The sequence below is a fragment of the Cajanus cajan genome, chromosome 6, assembly GCF_000230855.2.
Source record: "Cajanus cajan strain Asha chromosome 6, NIPB_CcT2T_4, whole genome shotgun sequence".
Taxonomy (NCBI): Eukaryota; Viridiplantae; Streptophyta; class Magnoliopsida; order Fabales; family Fabaceae; genus Cajanus; species Cajanus cajan.
Window position 1 is genome coordinate 49,885,278 of NC_138522.1, and position 22,833 is coordinate 49,908,110.

At 30.5% G+C, this 22,833-nt stretch overlaps 2 protein-coding genes across 2 annotated transcripts; both read right to left on the reverse strand.

The window, feature by feature from the left end:
* Window positions 1-10,451: 10,451 nt before the first annotated feature.
* LOC109796891 (F-box only protein 13) lies at window positions 10,452-12,781 on the reverse strand. The gene is made up of 2 exons (XM_020356737.3): window positions 12,496-12,781; window positions 10,452-11,939 (listed from the first exon to the last, which is right to left on the reverse strand). Exon 2 carries the CDS (start codon window positions 11,926-11,928, stop codon window positions 10,672-10,674), a length of 1,257 nt encoding a protein of 418 aa, XP_020212326.1. The 5' UTR covers window positions 11,929-11,939; window positions 12,496-12,781; the 3' UTR covers window positions 10,452-10,671.
* Window positions 12,782-15,120: 2,339 nt separating this feature from the next.
* LOC109796822 (ubiquitin carboxyl-terminal hydrolase 18) lies at window positions 15,121-21,714 on the reverse strand. Its single transcript, XM_020356636.3, has 11 exons — window positions 21,284-21,714; window positions 20,877-21,087; window positions 20,349-20,437; window positions 20,176-20,261; window positions 19,932-20,094; window positions 19,662-19,785; window positions 18,214-18,371; window positions 17,513-17,597; window positions 17,032-17,244; window positions 16,864-16,925; window positions 15,121-16,081 (listed from the first exon to the last, which is right to left on the reverse strand). The coding sequence occupies exons 1-11, from the start codon at window positions 21,520-21,522 to the stop codon at window positions 15,343-15,345; spliced, it is 2,169 nt and encodes a 722-aa protein (XP_020212225.1). The 5' UTR covers window positions 21,523-21,714; the 3' UTR covers window positions 15,121-15,342.
* Between the last annotated feature and the right edge of the window lie 1,119 nt (window positions 21,715-22,833).

Sequence of the window (22,833 nt, forward strand, 5' to 3'; positions counted from 1 at the left end):
TAAATTGGGATACCAGATTTTTGAAGAGTTTTATCCCAGTACCAACTATGTTAGAGCAGAGTCGGAGATTAACAGTTAAAAGATAAAAGCATGATTGTGCAGAGAGCGGTAATAATGCAAGTTCTGAAATATAAAGACAAGGATACAAGTTGCAACGAGTTCGAGTTCAACGGCGCCATACATATATTCTTCCTATATACAAACAATAATAATAATCAGTAGCTGATCTAAGAAATTGTTGTTTGGCTAAAATAGCGTACACACAAAAATCCCCAATCCTAACACTCACTCTAACCATTGTGCACATAAAATAAAAATAATAATGAATAAATAGGTATTAAAAAATGGAAAAGAGATAGAGAGAGAGAGGGGGATAAGGGAAGAGTAACGGGCCTGTGCTGTGGATGATGCGTTCTTCCTTAGGAGAGATAAACCCAAAACGACAAGTTCAGCCAATCCCAGCACAGCACAGCACAGGCGCAGATAAAAAGCTTTTTCACGAATCACTTTCCGTCCTTCTCTCTTGATTCCTTTCACATTTAATTTCACCCACCAACACCCTTACCATCCCCACTCTCTTTTACCTTTCTAAATTTACATTTCTTACTACATTATTTATTTTAACAGCACAATTAAAAAATATAATTAATTATTAATATAAAAAAAATTTATAATAATAATATATAGATAATTAACCTTTTTTTTTTTAACTGTATCGAGTCATCGGATATTAATTTCAAGGACTCAAATTATAAAAGTAGTAGAAGCTCAATGACTCATTACAATTTATTTTGACTCATATTCTAATTTGCTAAACCAAAATTCATTTTTTTCAAGGAATTTGACACATGTAGTACTCTTTAACTAAATTTCCTAGTTAAATAAAAAAAATACTAATTTGTTAAACCTAATTTATATATTTAAAATAATTTATTTAATATAAATTTTAATTATTTAATCTTTTGTATTTACAAATTAAAACATAAGTGATTAAAATAGGTTAAATTATATTTTTAGTCTTCAATAATATTTAATTTGTAATTATGGTCCTTAATTTTTAAATTTATAATTTTAGTCTCTAGTTCTATAAAATAATTTTGGTCCCTTTATCAAATTTCCATCTGATGATCATTAAAATTTTAATGGTGATCATGATTTAACATTATAGTAAATGCATACTTCTATATTTCATTGTTTGTTTGAGATAAAATTTATAAGAACGTAACTCGGTTGAAATAAAAAATAGAAGACAAGTTATCCTTCTTTTCTTTGAAACATTATATGACACAAGAGAAAGAAAGAAAAAAATTACGTGGGACTTACTCAAAAAGTCTTTCTTTCCCTTTGGCAGATGCAAATTTTCAGAATTTGATCACCAACTAGTTGTTTATGGAGATCATTAGTATTCTTCCACCTCACTAAGATTTAGGAGAAGACAAAGTTATTTGGAGATTCACTAATGATGGTATGTGTTTCTACCAAATTTGCATACGATTTTTTTGAAAGGTACGAATGATATTTTCAAACACTCTATTTGGAATACAATTTTGCACTCATCCTCACATCCTAGAGAAAAAATGTTCTTATGGAAATGTGTTCATGGTGGTTTTATTACTAATTCATTTAGATATGAGAGGTGCATGAAAGATTGTGAGTTATGTCCCTTATTACTAATCAAGTGTGGATGGCTATTTCTGTGAATTTGTCATACTCATTTTTCAGCAAGAATTATTCCAGTGGTTTGATTCGAATATCCATGACTCATGTTTAAAAGTCAATGGTGTGCCATGGAATTTGCCTTTTCCAATTATGTTCACCAACATTTGCAAAGCAAGGAATGGCCTTGTTTTTAGTTCTACAAAATTTAGTTCTCAGCAAATGGGTCGCATGGTCATAGAAAAGTCCCTATAAGCTCCGGAAGCGAAGAATGTTTTTAATTCCAGTGATACTACTTGATAAATATGTCTACCAAAATGTGAAGTGGTTGCCTCCTCAACCTGGATGGTTTAAAGCTAATTGTGATGGCTTGGTTAGATAAGATGGAGAATGTGCTTCTTATGTTGGGTTGTAGAAGGATAAGAATGGCAATTGGTGATATGGTTTTTTAAGAAATTTAGGATCTATTAATGTTATTATAGATGAATTATGGGGTATAACTTGTATTCTTCATGTCGCTTGGAGTAAAAGGATAATAAGGGTTATTGTTGAGTTTGATTCTAAAATTATTATTCAATTTCTCACTCATGGTGTGGGAAGATTGCATCCCTACTAATCTTTAGTTTAATTTACGCAGAGACAATAGGAACATCAATATATATATTGATTTTAGGAAGATCACGTAACTTTTTTTACCCATTCTTAAGATATAAGATTTCATTTGTTAAATAACTTTTCTATGAAATCTTTATCTATTTTGTTAAAACATGTATTGAGTCTTTCTATGACCCATAGTATTCCAGTATAATTCTTTTTCCGATCTTGAACCTCCCCCAGTATATATAACTTTAACTTCTTAGTATCATTTGATATTTAAACATATATTATCATTATTTAATTGGTAGATTGTATCTCTCTATCACACATATCATGTATCTATTTAAAAAAAAATATTTGTTTCAGAAATCAATGTAAATATCACATAGCACTTTTAATTTTTTTATAATATTTAATACAAGATTCAAATTCACAATTTTTGATTTGACGATTTTAGTTTAACACGAAGATTTTTAATATGTTATTATCTTTGTGTTCGTTAGTGTTAAAAGTGACATCCTTTATTTGTTATTTTCCCTCATCAAAAAAATTATATAGAAATTTAAAGTGGAATTGAATAAAATTAAAAATAAAAATTATTTTGAGTAGTTTTCTGAAATAGTTTAACATTTGGATGATTATTTTGGAGAAAAAGAGAGAGGGCGAGGAAATGCCGGTGGTGACGGAAATGATGTGACAATTCAAATTCAGAGCCTCCATGGATTCAACAGCCGTCAGAAACCAATATCAGAGACCATATTTAAAGTCTCGTGTAGGTTGATGCACTAATATTCCATCTGTCATTTCTACTCACGCACATTTTTTAAAAATAATTTTATATTAGTATTTAATTATAAATTATTATATATATATATATATTTAATAATTTAACCCTAAGCATCTGGTTCAGCGGTAGGAGTTGATCCACGCTTAAGTAAGATCAAGTATTCGAATCTTGTCTTGTGTATGCAGTCCCATTAAATTTTGAGACCAGCTATCCCGAGATTAGTCAATGTTATTAACGGGTCGATACTCCAAGGAAAAATAATAAATAAAAAAAAAATATATATATATATATATATAATAATTTTGTTGATAGTTTATAATAGTTATATTAAAAATAATGTTAAAAGTTTTTTTATTAGTTGATAATGCAATTTTCTTTTACTAGATTATAAATTTGTTTGTAATTTAAGAGCTTATAATTTAGTTTATACTTTACAAATTTTTATAATTAATTGTTTTCTTTATTTTTATTCTTAATAACTTATTTGATTTTTGATCATTTTTAATTTAGCAATTGCTCTTTCATTATAAAAATTATTTTATGTCATTTTATATTTATTTATTTATCTTATCAAGTATTCTCAATTAAGTCTTTAATTTTCAACTCAAAACTATTAACTTATAATTTGTTAATTATTTTGTAATTTAGTTTTACTATATACTCAAAACTAATAACTTATAAGTTTTTAATTATTTTGTAATTTAGTTTTACTATATACATAAAAAAAATTATTTAATGTATACTTTTTTTTATACGACAAATGCTACCTTAAAAAAATGCTATAATCAATAATGTCGGATTTGTTAAGATATATTTGTTTTTTTTTCTCAACAAACAAGTACAAAGACTAAAATTAAATAAAGTTATAGAAACTAAAACAAAAAATTATAGGAATCAAAATTATATATATATATATATATATATATATATAGAATCAAAATTCAATACGAATTAACCTTATATTATAGGAACATACAGTTTACTTACGCCAATGTTTTCTTTTAAATAAAAATTAAACTCTCAAACTCTGTAAACTTATTGGTCGTGTAAAGTAAAGGAGTAATAAAAATTGGTTCATGAAAAGAATTTTATTATTTTTGAAGAATAAAAACAAAAATAAGAAGTCACAACAATTGCAAGTGCAAATAGCAGCAGAAGAAATATGCACAACACAGGTTACATAGCACAAGAAATATTGAAAATATAAAAATATTAAAAAAAATCACGAAAAATGAAGACAGAAAAAAATAAACTGTACAACTCAAAAGTTTAATATCACTGTTCTTAACCTGAATTTATCGCAAGAGTGATAGAAAAGTTTCCTTTTCAACGCTCACTTTCTTTTATAGTTTATAATTTATTAAAATTTATAAAATTAAAAAGATAAATTTATTAAATAAGATATGAGATCTATAAAATTTTATAATTTTATTAAATTTTAATCAATAAAAATGATGTATTTTAAAAAAAAAATCTTCACTTAATATTTGGTTGAATGAATATAGAAGGAAATGTGTTTTTATTAATTTTTTTGTTTTGTTTAATTTATAAAAGAATATGAGAAGAATATCATCCGCATGGAGGAAAGCAAAATATCTTATCGTCTAATTTTAGTTCTCTTCTAACTCTAATATTTGAAGATTTGGGAGAGAAAGAGTTTTAAAATATTTTAGTATTATGTTTAAAATATTTTTACATATTTTTTAAATTCAGGATTATAAAAGTATAAGAGTAAATTGATTTTTAAGGTCTTCTATTGTGTATAGAAAAAAAAATCAAACTTTACAAACTAAGATTAAGACAAATAAATATAAGTGAGAGAGAATCCTTATTTTTGGATTTAGTTAGAGCTAAATTTACTTTCTAAGATAATATCAAAATTATCATAGAATCATTAAAAAAATTGTTCATCATTTATACACACATCAAACTCAATAATGTTAAATGTAAGAGAATCTATTAAAAAAATCTAAGTCTTCTCTATTTTAGATCATTAGAATGATCATTTTCCATTTATCTATACATCAAATTCAATAGTATTGAATGCGATAAAATATATTAAAAAAAATCTAACTCTCACATCGACTATAAATAAAACAAACAAATAATATATAATTAAAGATAACTCTTATGTTATAACTTAATTTTATAAAATTAAGTAAAATTCAAACTCACTTTCTAAAAAAATTGTGAATCAAATATAAAAAAAAAAACTATCTCCTCTCTAATTCTTTCAACCAAATAATATTTTAAACTCCCCTCTTTATTTTTTATTTTTTAACCAAACAAACTCTTTATACATATCTAATGCTAGGGATGAAGACAAGAAAATAATAAGAAGAAGCCAAAAAAATAAAACTCCCATCAATAATGTGGTCTCCACTTGGAGTAAATAGGCCCGATTATTATTAATGGTTGTGTGATATAGCAAGATTGAATAGTCATTTATAAATTTGAATGCAGAGCCTCACACCATTTGGCACCCTGAATTATGCACCCAAATTGTTGGGTCACTTTCACCTTTAAGTAGGCATGGCGGTGTGGGACCATAATCTGCCACCAACCACCTTTCCTTCTTCACCAGTATCCTCCTGCATGCCTTCCAATGCCATTTGCTTTCATCATAAAATAATAATAACAGAGTTAATTACTTTAATTTTTAAATATTAATTTCTTCTATCTTTTAAATTTTTCAATTTTTTTATCTGTCATAAATTTTATTAATTCGATTTAATGATGACTTTTAATCACTAGATATGTCATATATGTATGTTAATTTAAAGGTCAAAAAACAGTGATGCATTATTATTAAAACTGATTAATAAAGTTATTAATAAAGATAAAATTTGACATATTTAAAAAAACTAAAATTTAACCTTATCCGATGTAAATAAATAGTTGTCAAGCAATTAGTCTTATCCAATGCAAACAAAATTTTCTCTGAGAAATGCATAATGAAAAAAAAAGGTGAGTGTATGAATAAGGTTCATTGGCATTGATAGAGGCATGAGGTATGTACCAAGTTGAAAGACTCTCTCATATTATTACTTCGACAATGGTTTTGAAATGGCAACTTGCAACCGATCAAACTTTGAAAGATATTTCTTTATGTGAAATATAAGCATTAAAGGGACTTTTGTCTTGTAGATATATATAGCTATATATTGTTTTGATTTGATAATTGATACCCCACCCTCTACACATAAGGATATGATAACTACAACATATATGCAGCTAGCCGACCTTTTTTTTCGCCATATGTATTCTGTGTTATGGTTCTATGTACCAACAAATGATCTAAAAGAAAAAACATTAATTATCTAAAAGAAAAAACATTAATTGTGGAGGCAAAAAGGTGGATCATTGTCAAAGGAAGCATTAAAAAAAAAAAAAAAAGTGAACAACGTACAAAATAGTCTCTTTAATTTCGAGTGTAGTTCTACGATGTGTGTATAAAAGATTTTGAAAAAATAGTTATATATACAACATAACTTACAGTGTGAATTATTTTTGTTCAAATAACAGAAGTGTTTACAAAGTAAATACAGAACACCAACGTTTTTGTTGATTAGAGTTCAAACAGTTTTATGGATGAAAATATTGTAATTAAGAAGGAAAACTCAAATAAATGCGGTAAGGTTCTACTAACAAAGGTTAATTATCAAAACGATGGTAGATACTTTGCATAACATGATAAGAAAAAAGAATACTACTCCTATACTTTCACGTATTTAACACCAAAATAATGGGAAAAGGAGAAGAGAAAAAAAAACTATTTTATGGAGTCCAATTATGATACAATTAACATGATAATTAATTTGACATGTATTTTAAGCTAGCTTTCAACATTTTTTATTGGTTCGAAAATTTGTTTTTATCATATAATAGTTTTTTTAAAACAGAATCATATAATAATTACCACAAAATAAAATATTTGGAGTCATTAGAAAATCAATGATTAATTTTGAATTGAAATACAACTTCGGTGGATGTTTCAATCTTTTAGAAAATGTGATTCTACCATTATAACAAATGTTTTGAGTTGTTGTCGTTTTTCATTTAAAGTTTACTTTTGTTTTTTTATCGTGCCTCATACTAACTTAATAGACTACAAGAATTTTGAATATCTCTTCTGAAAAAATTAAGGTTTTGATACGAGTTTTAACACTTCCAAGAGGTGTTAAGAAGTTCTCGACCAAGCTTGTAACGATTCAAAATCGAACTCCCATTTTAACCTATTCGTCGTAGAAGCTCATCTCAAGACCGAGATTTACATAGATACACTTGGGTCACAATTGAAAGAATTATCTTGGATAAAGGGATAAAAATAAAACACGAGATATTAAGCATACAAGGCACACATTGATAAGATTCTAAAAGATATGCTATAAATACTGGGGAAAAAGGATATCAAAGATAACCATGAGAAAATAAGGTTAAATAGGTAGGTGAAAACCCTAAGCTGCCATTGATTCAAGAAAACGGTACGTAATAGAAGAGAGTAATTTGTATATTGATACTCCAGTGACAAGACCACCAATTTGTGACTGGAACAATTTTTAAAAAAATGTTAAAATAAGTACTCTTAATTGTTATATAATTATTACATCCAATTACTCGATAATATACATACTTACATACATATATATATATATAGAGAGAGAGAGAGTAAGGGGAATGATCCGTTTACTTTAAGAGTAAATTTACCTAGACTTACTCCATTTAATAACTCATGTTCTACATCAAATTTCAACGATCCAATCGTTGAATTTAAAGTTCTTAATGCATAGATCGAATATGCAAAATTTAAAAAAATTTGAAAATCATTTCATACTTTGCTTCAATAATTCAAATCAATGTATAAAATAATTTTATAATTATTTGTCAATTTGAATTAATAAAATGAAATATCAAATGATTTTTAAATTTTCTAAAAATTTGTAGACTTGATCTATATATTAAGAACTTTAAATTCAACGATTTGATCGTTAAAATTTGATGTAGAACATAAGTTATTGAACGGAAGACTTATTCTTGGAGTAAACGGATCTCTCTTCATATATATATATATATATATATATATATATATATATATATATATAATAAGTTATATACCAAATAGGTATCAAAATAATGGAAACACGAGGTTATTAATATTGACATAATAGCTAAGGCTAAGATTTATCTTAATAGTCAAGACTGAGATCGAGGTCTAAAATTTGAGGCATAGGCTCAAAGGCTAAAAGATCAAGACATGTTCTCGAGTTAAGCACAATCTTAATTCTTAATGAAATAAGTATTGTATTACCTAATAAATAATAAGGAAATCACATCTTAAGAACCCAAACTCATTATAATTAGTATAAATAATGATCTTAAGTTGAAGTAAAAAGTTGTTGTTACTTGCATTTATCATATATTTTGTTATTGTGAGTCGAGATCTTACTTAAACGTTAAATTATTTTTTGCAGGTATTTCACTACTCAGATAATTCGATGAATGAATACTTATTAGTTGGATTATAAAAGTGAAGATTATGAAGGAGAAAATTACCAAGGTGTTGGGAATATGCCTAAATATCTTTAAGAGAATAAATTAATTTTTTATAAGAATTTTATATTTATGTTTCAAATATTTAGAATTAATTTGTTTTGATTATTTTAGGATGTGTTTTCTTGTTTTTAGAATAAGATAATATCAGTATTTGATTTTATATGATAATTTTTCTCTTTAAATAGAGACCTTGTGAATAAAATTAAATTATGCTCTTCTAATAAAAATTATCTTTACAAAATATAAATATAAAATAATCCATCATTGACCCTTAGACAAGTACAAATTGGATTTACATTAAAAATATGTTTTTGGTTATATAAGAAGGTATAACCCCTTTCTATTGAATCAACAAAATGGTACCTACAGAGATAAAAATGGTACCAATTTTTAATGCCAATTTTCATTCAATTTTAGACTATATAATGTAATATGTGTTTTTCTAATAAAAAGTTATTACTTCTAGATACTTAAAATTATTGGAAATAATAATAATAATAATAATTAATGCAGTTAGAAATTACTACAAAGTTCATGCATCATGCGTAACAGCGTAAGTGACTATTTTATTTATTTTTTTGAAAAGTGACTATATGTATGTGGATGACATGCACGACCTTTACACTACCACTACCACATTCTCTTCTCTTGGATAACCAACATTTTCATTTTCTTTTCTTCCATATTAGGATGAAACCTTCTGTTAGCAAACTTAGTGCGATGTTTGATCAATCACTGCAAGTAAAGGAAGACCCAGAAGGTTTCGTTCCTTCTTCTCAGGCTAAACATACCTTTCGTATTATTATCACTAATGATGGTACCTTGGACAAGAATGTTGTTGATATCACAGGGAAATGTACTAAGTTTCCAGAACGTGACACTACATGCTTATTGTCATGGTTTGGAAAATCTCAAATGTAATGAATCTTTTTCAAATAGATTGATACAATCCTAAGCAGAACTTATCAAGAAAGCCTTAGCCATTATGCCTTACCCTCTTGTTTCTGGTTACTTTGATTGATCCTCATCTACTTCTTGCATATCGTCGGTTTGAGGAACCGGGCCTGGCTGCTCAGATAGCTTCAGGCCCACTTAAATTAGGGTGTCGTGGTAACGTAGGCCCATTAGCCACAGAAAAATAAAGTTCTCATTATTTCCAAAGATGCAATTTTAGTTAAGAATTAAGCGCAACTATGACATGCATTGAGACTATCCGGCAATGCTTATGAAGTTATGATCAACTTTTTTTTATTAGATTACAAGAATTTTTTATCTTATGTCTCGACGCAATGGTTGCAGTGCCTTCTTTCGACCGTGATAGGAGAATAAAATTAAAAGTATTTGATCACAATAGGATTCATAACAAAAATTATAAGCATTAAACAATCAACTTTAGCAGGTCAGTGACAATGATTGTACTGTAAAGTTGCTCTCAATTATCTCAAATTAACCCCAACACTGAAATATTGGATTCCATTTAACTATAATTACCAGAAACAGTGGAAAAGATTTGTTACAAGTGCGCTATAATATTCTACGTTTTAATCTTTATATGAATATTATTTCATGTATTTTAGTATTTAAATATAATTAATTTTTTGAAAGAGACCGAAATCCAATGCATGGACAAATGTAGGGACCAATTAAATAATTAAATATTTTTTCCTACATATTTTGGTCAACGTATGTAGTTTGGTTCTGTCTGGTTGCAACTATAGTTTTTCTATCTTAAAGAGCCACAACATATGAAAGAGAAACAAGCATGCTCAAAGAACTAATTGTTTTCCCATGTGAAGCAGGTACCCGTCAACTTCATTCACCAACATATGTTTCACTTCAGAAGTAAAGCCAAGAAAAATGAAAAGAATCATCAAGAAGGTCATTCGTGAAAGTAACATCACTGAAAACAATATCTACCTAAATAACCAATGAAAACAAAAATTATCTTAGTTAGCAATCACTCACTTGGTTAGTTTCCATCTCTTCCACTGGCTACCAATTTCCCTTTTAACAATTCAAGTACAAGATAAGAAAAGTTGTAACAAGAGATGGTAATCAAAGTCAAGGCCATTTTGCTGTCACACAGAAGCCTCTATCCGAGGCTCAAATGAAAAGGCAGACATAAAGTCTATGTCTTCTCCATTTATGCAACATTTTGGCAATTCAACCCATTTGTTGGTCTCCAAATCACACAAAATATAAGTGCATAACTCAGTGGAGCTCAAGCATATAAAGATTTGGTTACCAGCACCAACACAGTTAATATCAGCCTTCTTTCCATACCACTCATGAGAATTTGCTGCAGGCATTGCTGCAACCTGATGCCACCCTCTATTAGCCTCATCATATTTCCACACCCTGAGAGTAGCAGTTTCCAAAAACTCTGATAACAAAACAACTAGCATCTCCCCTTGGCACTCCACAACATCAATGGAATACTCACTAAAAACAGGCAACAACCTGGGGTACTCAAAGAAGCACTTGCATGTCAAATTGCAAGCTACTACATTCCCTGAGGAGCTAAGAAAATACACAATCTCTTCGCCATCATTGTTAGTGATAACCGACGAATATTGCTTGGAGGGACTTCTCTGCATGTTGCTAGCCACAAGAATTCCAGCTTTGCTTAGGAAGTACACAACATTCTCATCAGGGGAATCATAATCGTATTCCATGGAATTCTCTTCAACTTTTCTCCTTAATGCAGTCTCATCCTCCCAACATTCAGAGTTTGAATTGTAGACCTTAAACAAGAGATTTGGAAGTTCACCAAAGACTAACACAATTTTGAAGGAGAGTTGGTCTTTGGAAGTTGTGCTCATCACAATGGCATTGAGAGGTTGGTGTTGTGGTGCAAGCTGCAGTGGAGGGAGTTCTCTACAAGATCCTGACACAGGGTTGCTTACAATGAAGTTTCCGCATAACTTACGGTAGCAAATCAAGCCACCAGAGGCTGCAACCGGCATGCAATTTTGGTTGGATTCTTCTTGGAGAAGAGGTGGATGGTTTAGTCTTTTCCATGTACTCTCAGCAGAGTCAAAGATAACAGATTGGTTAAGGTTGGGAGCAACCATCAAAAACCAAGGATCCCTTGAGGGAATGTGAGAGCATGCAAGTTTGAAACTGGCAGAAGATGCAACTGATTTCCATCTCTTGCACACAGAATTCAGGCGAAAGAATGTGGAAGTTGGAAGCCATGAAAGTATCCTTTCAAAGAGATCTTCATTAAGGTCATCCAGAGAAATGATGTTATTGAAGAGTAAATGGTCTCCAATTTCTGGTGATTTTCTCTTCAAGCTTACAACACTCTGGCCACACTGATCATTACTTTCCATTGTCAAAAAATCTGTGGAGAAACACCAAAGAAATAAGATGTTACTAAGCAAACACATCCTTTGCATTTTCAAAGCCTGTATATACTACAACTATACTAATCTAAGAACCCAATAGAGGTGAATGAAAATTTCCAAATTGAACCATATAAAAAAAAATAAAAAGTGCCATCGAATTAGCTAACAATCTAAAAGAGATCCGCGAGGCCAAAAATCAAGAATATAACGACCCTTTGCTCCCCCAACCCCCCTACTATAGTGATATATTTTCAACATAACGATTCTTCAGCTTTACTACCAAAAATTGCAACACTGCCGAGTTAGGAAACATTTAAAAGACCCTCGTTGCATAAATTTATTGATCAAAAACCTTTAAGTTTGAAAACACCCCCTTCAATTTAGTATACCCTCCTTCACACTGTTCATTCTTTGGACTTGAAACAAAAAAAAGGGCAAAAAAAGGACAATTTTCAAGCAGGACTAAAGGTAAATCACAGTCACTAAGACACACACATGTTAAAAGGGTCCAATTCAGTGAACATAAGCAAGCAAGCAAGAAATAAAGGGTACCTTGTAGAACTGAAAGTGATCCTTTGTAGAGCACTGTGGGAAGGAAAACAACAGAGTGAGAGTGTTAGAGAATAGAAGACAAGAGTGAGATAGAGATGGGGTTGGATTGGAGAGTGCTTTGAATTAATATTGGTGATGGGGTTGAAAAGCTGAAACAGTAGGAAGTATGGTAGGAAGCTTCATTCGTTGGAGTTGGATGGTTGACACTTGAACACCCTCAGATGTGGATGACACACACCACACCACACACACACACACACACGGGTGTCCTTAATGTCAAATGTGTTGTGTGTACCTTCGTGTATATATATAAAATCATTGACAAAATCTATCCACAATTTCCCAAATTATTTTCTAATTAGAATTTTATATTTCTTCACAAAAGCTTGTACTCACATTTAATATAAATATTAGCAACCCTTCCTTAAAACACTTTTTATTTTAACATTTTCTGTATTATTCATTAAAATAGTTCAAAAATAGAAGTAATGGTCATTTAAGATGTTTCATTTGAAAATCTTAAACACTGGTTAAAAAAGTTAAAATATATACGGATTAAGAAACATAATTTGATTCCCCTCAAAAAAAAAAAAAAAAAAACATAATTTGATGACATATTTAGACAACAAATTACACTGTATTACTATAAAAACGTACTATAATCTTATGTATTCCTTTCCTTCCAAACATATATACAATTCTTTTCCATTAGAATTAGAATTTTACTATATTAAAAACAGCACAAACAACACCAAACCAACCCATTTCTAAATTGTTTCCTTTGGTATAATAATTATGTGGCATTTGAGAAGGGAAGTAGTTGACTCTACTCGTTACTCTCCAAGGAATCAAATTAGGCCTTGGATTCGGGGTTGGAAAACGGAAAGAGTGCACACATGAGATGACACGGGCGAGACAAGAAAAAAAAAAACAAAAAAAGAACTGATGGCACATGTAACACTTTAATCGTCGCCACCACAAACAGAGAGACAGAGAGGCAGTGCCTAAAAGAAAGAGAAAGGACAGTGAAAAATGTCAAAGGGTTTTGTTTTCTCTCTCATTGGCTCCCAAAGCAAAGCATAAAGCAAGTGGCAACCCTAACCCTAACCCTAACCCTAACCCTAACCCTAACCCTCTATTTCCGCTCCTCGTTAAGCGAATCTTTGTCTTCTTTTGCCTCTCATCGGACTACGCTACTACAACTACAAGTCAATGCTCATTGTCCAATGCCCCATTCACAGCCCAACCATTATTTTTTTTATATTAAAAAAGCTAACTAGTTTCGATTATATTACATTAAATTGCATTAGTGGAGAGCAAATATTGAAATATTAAAGCCGTTAATTAAGATCTTTTTTCTTTTTCTTTTGCTCCTCCTCTCCTCGTGTGCAAAGCCAACCATGCACTTGTCTCGATTCCTCACATCATGCAACCTCATTTGTCTAACAATGTTTCCCCTTTCTTTATTCACCCCCAATAAACATTACAATAGAAACACTTTTCATGAGTCTAGACTAACATTACATTACACAGATTAATCTAGTTGACATTACATTTTTATAAATTGTCGCTTTTAAATCGGTGGGGTTAATTGCCGATTTGCCGTTTCTTTCGGTTCTTTTATATATGGTTGTAAAATATTGCTGCTGTGCCAAAAGTAAGATTGTTATCATCATCAAAGAGATGGTTATGGTAATAAGCTTTAGCTTCAGAAGGCAATAAATTGAAAGATAAAAGCCTTCTCTGAATCAGAAACATATTTCAGTTACTAGTCTCTTTCAGTATCTGGCAGAATTTATGTTACTTGTCTTTTTCGAAGTAAACTGAAATATCAGTGCAGTGTCTTTATCTTACGTTTTTGTTTTGCAAATTATCTTTTTCATGTAACAAAAAAGATCAACTTTATTTTTTTAAAAAACCAGGTATTCGTCATTTTCAATTGAAAGGGCTGGTAAATGGTAATCCAAATAAATGTAAAATATTTAATTATTATATCTGGTAGACTTCAAATGCATATTATAATCATTACACAATTATTTTTAAAGCTCTTATTTTCTTTTATAAAAAATAAATAGAAGCATAAATCACTTCAACCCCACCAGTATATGTTATAAAATTAAAAGAAGTCAATTTATTCATATACAAATTACATCAACTATTATATTATTTAATATATTTTGATTACATAATTTTATTTCAAAAATCATTAGATTAAAATTTTGTTATATAAATTATATTTGCAAAAATTTATATTAATGTAAAATTATTTAGTATCTCAGTATACATAAAATTGATGCAAAAACATTTAAATAAGAACTATGTGATTACACTGTAACGATTATTTAATTCTGACAAACTTTGATATAGATAATAAATAATCAAAAGTGATATATAATTTAGAAAATAAAATCTTAAGTTAACCTAGACATTATATAATAAGTGAAAAAATGTAAACTATTACTTATGAGATTCTAAGCTGATTTCTTCTCTATTATTCTGATAGATGCTTAAAGGCTTTTCTCCGGCAACTATTAATAATCGGCATATTTATTTATTTATTTTGTGAGGGCACGTGTTAAGAATTAGATTCGGGGCACAAATTGCAGATAGAGGCTAAGAGGCACATTACAAAAAAAAAATTCTTTATTTATGTTCTGTGACTGAGTTCAGGAGTAAGGAGTCATATGCTCACTATGATAAAATTAGAGAATCCACGTAGAACTGTTACAATAAGATCCAAGGTTCCAGCAAATAATGAAACCCCAGACAAAAATTTCCCAACTCATCGCCTCTTTCCGATGATGGGATACTCAAATTGATATGAACAATTAAGAACAATAGCTGCCCCTAAAGTATTAACTTATTCCCTGATATTTCCACTTTCTTATCTCCATTTCCTTTGTCAGCTTCAGAATTATCAGAAGCCAATCTCCGCTTCAATTGATGCATTTCAGCTGAGGGTTTTTCAGTGGAAAGAGTACCATCACATTTGTTTGCACTGGCATACCCATTGCTATAATTTGCAAAGCCATTTGCTGTTACCTTGCATTTAATCACATTTACATGTTCTGCATCTGAATCTTCCCTTGTGTTTTGAGAATCCACTGAAACAGAAGAATGCTTGTCAAAGCGAGAAAAGCCATTAGGTAAACATGGAGAAGTGGACTTAGTTATATCACTATCATCTTGCTCTTCCATGCAGTCCGAAATCTCTTCCAAAACAGACGAGCATGTATTTGATCCGACCATATCTACATCCCCCAAATCTTTGACAGCTTCAGAATCATGCACATTGACAGATTCAACACCGTTACCAAAAGACTCATTAGCAACATCCTTAGAATGCTCTGTCTTAATTCCAGTGTCCATTCTGGACAAACACACATTTTCACCGCCTGAAAACTTCGACACTGGACTATTGTCAAATGGAATAGCCTCACATCCTCCACTGTAAGTCTCAGTTTTCATATCCGAGAGGCATTCAGCTTGTTCAGTTGGGCCAGATTGCACCTCCGGTTCAACTGTTTGCACTTCAGCTATCTCTGGCGATTCAATACTTTGAAGTCCTGATGGTCGAGCATTAACCCTGTCCAGGAGCAAATCAAGTAACATGCGCGTTATCTCCATTAGAGAGAGTATTTGGCACAAACTATTGTGAACAAAAGCAAAGTGTATTTTCCCTTGCTTTTGACATTGGAATCATTCTTTATCAAACCTTGGACAAAGATGGTATAAATAATCTCACAAGAAACAGGACTATGGAACTAATTTAAATAAGCTTCCAAGATTTAAGATCTCACGCAGAAAGAAAAGAAAATACACTCCATACGGGAATGCAAAACTAAACACAATCTCAAATCATATAAGCAAACTAGTTCAAACAGAATACATCGCCCAAAGCATAGGGCACAGGTTTCCCGTGAGAAATATAAAACGAACAATAAGAAAGACAGATTGCACTGAAAAATTATGCCAAACACTAACAAAAATATAACTTAATTTTCTTTTGATCATGCATACGAAAAGGTTGGCCAATGTTCTAGTAGTTAGCCTGGCCCATCCAAGAGATCAGATTGCCCCAGTTCAGGCCTTGTAAATGATCAAGACCAACTAACAATACTTCAAACATGTGATCATGATGACAGAACCAGCTATTTGGCCAAACAATTAGCATTAGGCTAAAAAATTTTCTAGCCCGAAATAATGTCAATGAACATAAAGAATAAACCTAAAATGTTAGCCCAAGTTCAAAGGGTATCTCATCATTTAAGCACCCCATGAAAGGTGGGAGAGCACACATATACTTTGGAATAATATTGTCTGAGTAAGAGAACAGTCGGCCTCTTTAACTCATGGTCACAAGCATACCTGCTATACAACAGCATATATGCGGCCTGAGAAAGCACCTCTTCCAATTCCACTTTCATGACCTGGGAAATATAATGCAACTCATAAATAAACTTAAAACACACCCAAATAGTGCTCAGTAAAGAAAAAGGAAAATGTTCAAAGTTTCCTAGAGACAATGAAATTTACCTTCCAATCATCAATTCTATACCAGTTTCCACGGAAATCCTTGATGTAGCAGATGTAATGACCAAAAAATGAAGCATTCAGCATATCAATATGAACTACAACAGCATATAGCTTATAAATATCATATCCATATCCAGCTTCACTCGTGTAAGGACTAAGATCTAAGGTCTCAGGGAAAGTTACTCTCTTGTTAAGTTTTCCAAACCTCCCACTCTGCATGTTCACAACACCCGGAATAAGTAAAGGAGATAAACTGACAACTTAAAGACACATTCAAGTCTTTATATACTGGTAGGAAAAAGAAATAACGAATTCACAAAGTATGGTGCATAGTCATATTAAACTAACATCCATTCAGTTTACACCCCATGAAGCACATTTTGAGGGGCAAAATTACAACAAATCATAAGAAATGATAGTTATATTACTTAAAGCATCTGTCAACAACTCAGAAAGACCATCTAGATCAAATTCCTCAGACCTGAAATCTTTTCAAGGCAATTGTAAGAATATTTGGAGCTCGTTTCACTGTTAGACGTTTCCATGCCTTGACATAACCCTTGCATCTGCAAACAGCAAACAAAACTTGGTTAAGACAGGAACTGCCAAACAGCAAAAGCACATTATCAAAAACAATCATTTAAATTCTACATTTCAAGGCATAGTCAACTTTTTACCATACAAGTTCCCTATTTGTATTCCAAATTTAGTGCCACGGTCGTCAGAATACACACACCAAAATAGAAATAGATAAATAAATAAAAGACACATTTAAATAGGAAATAAACCGACCAAGAATACTGATATAATCAGGACAAAAACAGCTGTTAAATTAATTCAAGAAATTTTTTCAATTAAAAAACATTATGGTTATCAAAAGAACAAATTAGTGAGAATTGTGAGTCAGGCTACACATTTGTTCTGGTATTTACTGATCGATTTACAATCAATTAGAGCGTAATCTTAGCAGACCAAAAACTATTCTCTAGCCTAATAGTCAGGAATTGATCATTCTAATCCAAAGAAGACAAATATGAATGGTTGACTTTATAGTCTAACATTAATGTCGGTATTCTAATGTTGATGTTATTATTGTAACAAAGATCAATTCTGAAGCAGCATTTCCATATATATATAATAATTAATTTACAAATATAAACATATTTTTCCAAGCAACCTTACCCATCACATTTATACATATTATCCCCATGAAGCCACTCCTTGGCAGTAAACTGATCTAGACATTCCTCCAAGGAAGCAGCATCTCCGTGAATTTCAACTGTTAAGTCCATCATATTTTCATATTGATTTGAATTCTTCTCACATTCAGTGCAAATCACCTGTTTTTTTTTTGAAGAAAAAGAACAACAAATTGGCTGTGTCAGCAGCATTGATAATCACCCAAAGAAAAATGAAGGCAAAAAGTTTCAAAATATTCAATATGCATAAGACTAGTCCCTGAGGAAATTATAACTTGAATTAACGAGGAAAATCACATGACAGCTTTTTCCACCCACCACAATTGACCAATTACTGGTTACAAGTTAAATTGAGCACCTTATAAGTCCTTTATGAATTGTGTCATAATAAAATGGGTGTATCCCTTCATACTTGACTGACTTTTTCAATACACAATTAAACTAAGAACTTTAGTGAAACAATGGTCTGTTTGTTTAAGCTTAAAATAAGTGATTCTATGATACAAGTTACAACATTTTTCCAGAGCATTTTTTAGAAGCTCTTATTTTAGCTTTTGTCAAAAGCAGCTAAAACATATTTAAGTTTATGCTTTTGTTGACAAAAAAAAGAGTTTTTTTAAAATATTTAATTTAAAAGTGCCTTTTCTTAAAATAAAAAAAAAAAAAAAAAAAAGGCCATGCATCTTTCTCAGTCTTTATGATGATCATCATCATCATTTATTTCAAAGGGAAAAAATTTTAAAAAACAATAATCATGTGGGTGTGTGGCAAGTATCACTGTGTTGCTATAACAATTGCCAATTGAACAACTAGCTAAAAATTATATTTTAAAATTGATAAAGGATGAGAAAAACTGAAACTCAAGGCCAATATATAAGATGGACTTTACAAAGATTTAAAAAAAAAAAAAAAAAAAAGAGTCCATCTTCATGGGAAGAGCACAGTAAGATTTAATTTTCAGAGACTGTTATTTTCCATCTTGACTAAAGAAATAGAGTTCTAAACCATTATTCTTAGGGCCTCTTAGGATGGACTAACTTCTCAGTTCATGAGATTGGAAGAGTAAACAGACAAGCATCATCTAATCATTTCATGCTAAGTTGCCAAGAATATCATTTATCATTTTAAGAAATGCTATAGACACCTTCTCTAACACTCTTGTTAATACTCTCTTTACTATTAGTTGAAAATTACAAAATTTGGTAGGTCCTACCACTGAATCAAAATAAAAACCTATTAAATGAGATGCAAGAACCACAAAATCTATGATTTCCAATAAATTTCAATCAATAAAATTGAGTGTTAAATAGGATGTTAAAGAGAGTGCCACTAGTATTTCTCTTTCATTATTATGCACAAAATGACACATTATAAAAAGGTGTCCATGTTCAAACCAGAGAACTTTGATTTTAGTCTTATTGGACGTCTAACCTCGGATTGAAGGTGGCCACCAAAAATGTGTTGGATAAGGGTTGTTTCCTGAAGCTTAGGAGCAACAGCTTTTTCTCCACCAAACTCTTCGAGGCAAACAGATTGCATCGCATCAATTGCAAACCTACAACATCATTAAAATATTGGGGGGAAAAGAAACCCTTAGTAGTGCCATACCAAATTAAATGTAAGATAGACACCCTTCCAAATAGTCAATGCACAATATCACAATGGAAAGTCAAATAACATTGCTTCAACAACAAAAAAAACCTCATGAACTCATGGGCATCCTCTTGTCTTCCATAACCCAGTGTACCACCAATATTAGGCAATCGAGAGAGAATATTCATCGGAGAGAACGCCTGAGAACTTAGCCTTGCCTTTTCAACATGGGTTTCAAATTCACAAAGAAAGCACCAATCATTATGACAGCCTGAAAAGCCACGTCAAACAGACGTAAGTATGAGTAATAACCCAGATCTAGCAAGAACTAAAAGATCTCTTGAGACATTACATTCTTTGCGGTGGCCATTCTCCAACAAGTAGGCAATAAGCGGTTTTGTGAATGAGAGACATTGGAGAACCACATTTGCAAAGCAGCTGCGCAAATTTGCAATAATGCACATTAAATTCCACCTGAATCCTCTCTTTGCAATCTATCGATGGTAGCATGTAATAAAAGCAAACCTGTTTCCACAATTTAAGAGTCCACAAGGAGGAAATCCTGGCTTGTCCCAGTTAAACAATTTGACGAAGTCTTCATAAGGAAAAAGAACCTGGAAAACCAAAAACGAAATATATGGGCACAAAGGGCAGAAAAAAAACAAAAAAAGATTCAACTTGGTAAGGAATGTATCATGTAATCTTACCAATATATTCATATGATTTGAAGGGGGGAAAAAGAGAGAAAAAACTTGTGCCTTGAATGTTTACTGTTTTGAAAAACAGCTTTTCACTTTCTAAAATTATACCAACAAGAGTTGGTTCATGGAAAATGCTACCAAGTACTTGAACATATCACTTGAACAAAACAAAAAATAATAAGAAAAATCTCAACTGTTTTCGTGCTTTGGTTTTCAAAATACTTGTCTTGGAAACAATTTTGAGACTGCTTGATAATTGTTGAGTTGTATAAGATTTCTAAAACAGTTCACAAAAAAAAAAAAAAAAAAAAAAAAAGTGAAGAAGTGAATCAAACATAAAAAATGGCCTTACACTTTTAGGCTGCTTGATAGGCCTTGAAGTTCCGCGACCACATTCAGGAATGAGGGCAATTGAAGAAGTACTTTTATTCACTGCCGCAGAAGCATTAGAGCCTCTATTAGTTAGTCCAGTTTGAGCCAAATTCACGGCACTACTACTCTGAATCTCCTTGCATCTCATCTTATGCTCGGATTTCCAGTGCGCTTGTTGGCATGCTTGTGAACTGCAAAATCAACCCAAGCCTTCAGTTTCATTCAGCTAACAAAAGCAAACACAATAGACAACACCATCAAATAAAAAAGTATATATATAAAGCGGTCAACCCGGTGGGTCAACCTTGAATTCGCAGCACAACAATATACAACTAAAAAAAGCGACAAGAAAAAAAAAATCAAAGAGTGGTATCATATGACACGAACCAGTATCGAACGGATTTGCATCGAGAACACTTCTTGGTGGCGGCGTTGCGGCAAAGGGCGCAGAGGGAGTCGTGGATGGGGAGACCAGGCATGGCGGGGAAAGTGGCGTCAACCTCGAAGTACTTGGAGGCGGTGTTCTTGAGCAACAGGAGCAATCCAATCGCGAAGAGGAACGCGGAGAAGACGAATTGCAGAAGGCATTTGAGATCCCAGGATGAGGAAGGTTCGGAGACAAGCATCTACGATTATCCGTCCGTGGCTGCACTCATTCCGTTGCGATTAGGGCTTTTAGTTTGGGTTTGTGAAAGTGAAAGTGAAAGAGAAGAGAAGTGAGAAGTAAGTAATCGGAACTTGTTCTCTTGCCCTTTTTATCTTCTTCTGCCGTCCTCCGCGCTTTTCTCTTTTCTCTCCCCTTTCACACACCCATTATTCCTTCCACCTTCGCCTTCCCATATATATATATATATATATATATATTTTTTTTTTTCGGATTCATTTTAATTTGTTAAAAGGTATATTTTTTTTTTTATCTTTTATCTTTTATCTTTATATTTAAATTGATTTGATATTTTAAAATAGTTATTATTTTTTATTTTATTACATAATTTTTAATCAATTTTTAATAATTCAATACATGACATTTATAATATTAAATTTATTTATCTATAACAGAGATTATTTTATCTATCTATAATATATAATAAAAGATATTATTTTATTTATTTATAATAATAATAAAAATTATTTATAAATATATCTCATAAATAATTATAAAATAATATAAAATTATATTTTTTTTAAAATATTATTTTTTAGATTTATTTTATGTGATTTTTATATGATATTTTTAGTTTAAATTTAAGTTATATTTTCAATAGTTTTCATATAAGTGGACGTTGAAATCTCGAATCAATAAAAAAAATTATAATTATATTTAAAAACTAAAATATTATTATTATTTTAAAATAATTAAATTTAATAAATAAATATTTTAAAAGATAGATGATCAAAATAAATTTTAAAAATAAAATAAAAAATATAAATATAATTTAGTCTTAATTATTAATAAATTTGTCAGAAAACTGTTTTGTCAATGAAAAACATCGCACTGAACATTAAATTTAACTGTTACAGCATAGTTGAATCAACTTGTATATGGTTTTTTCTTCATTTTTTTTTTGCCACCAATGAACTTGTATATGTTGATGATGCGCCTAATGATTTGGAATACTAAAATAACGTGCAATATAATAAGATTTATAATTATATATAAATAAATATTATATATATATATATATATATATATATATATATATATTTTGTTAATTTAACACGGCTGCATACACAAGATAAGATTCGAATCCCTGACCTTGTTTAAGGGTGAATCAACTTTTACTACTGAACCACACACTTGGAATTTTATATTTAAATATATAAATTATATCTATAATTTGTATAAATAAAAAAAATTAATATACAAATTATATTATAAATTTATAATAAATAATTCAAACTATAATATAAGATTATTTTTAATTATTAATAAAATA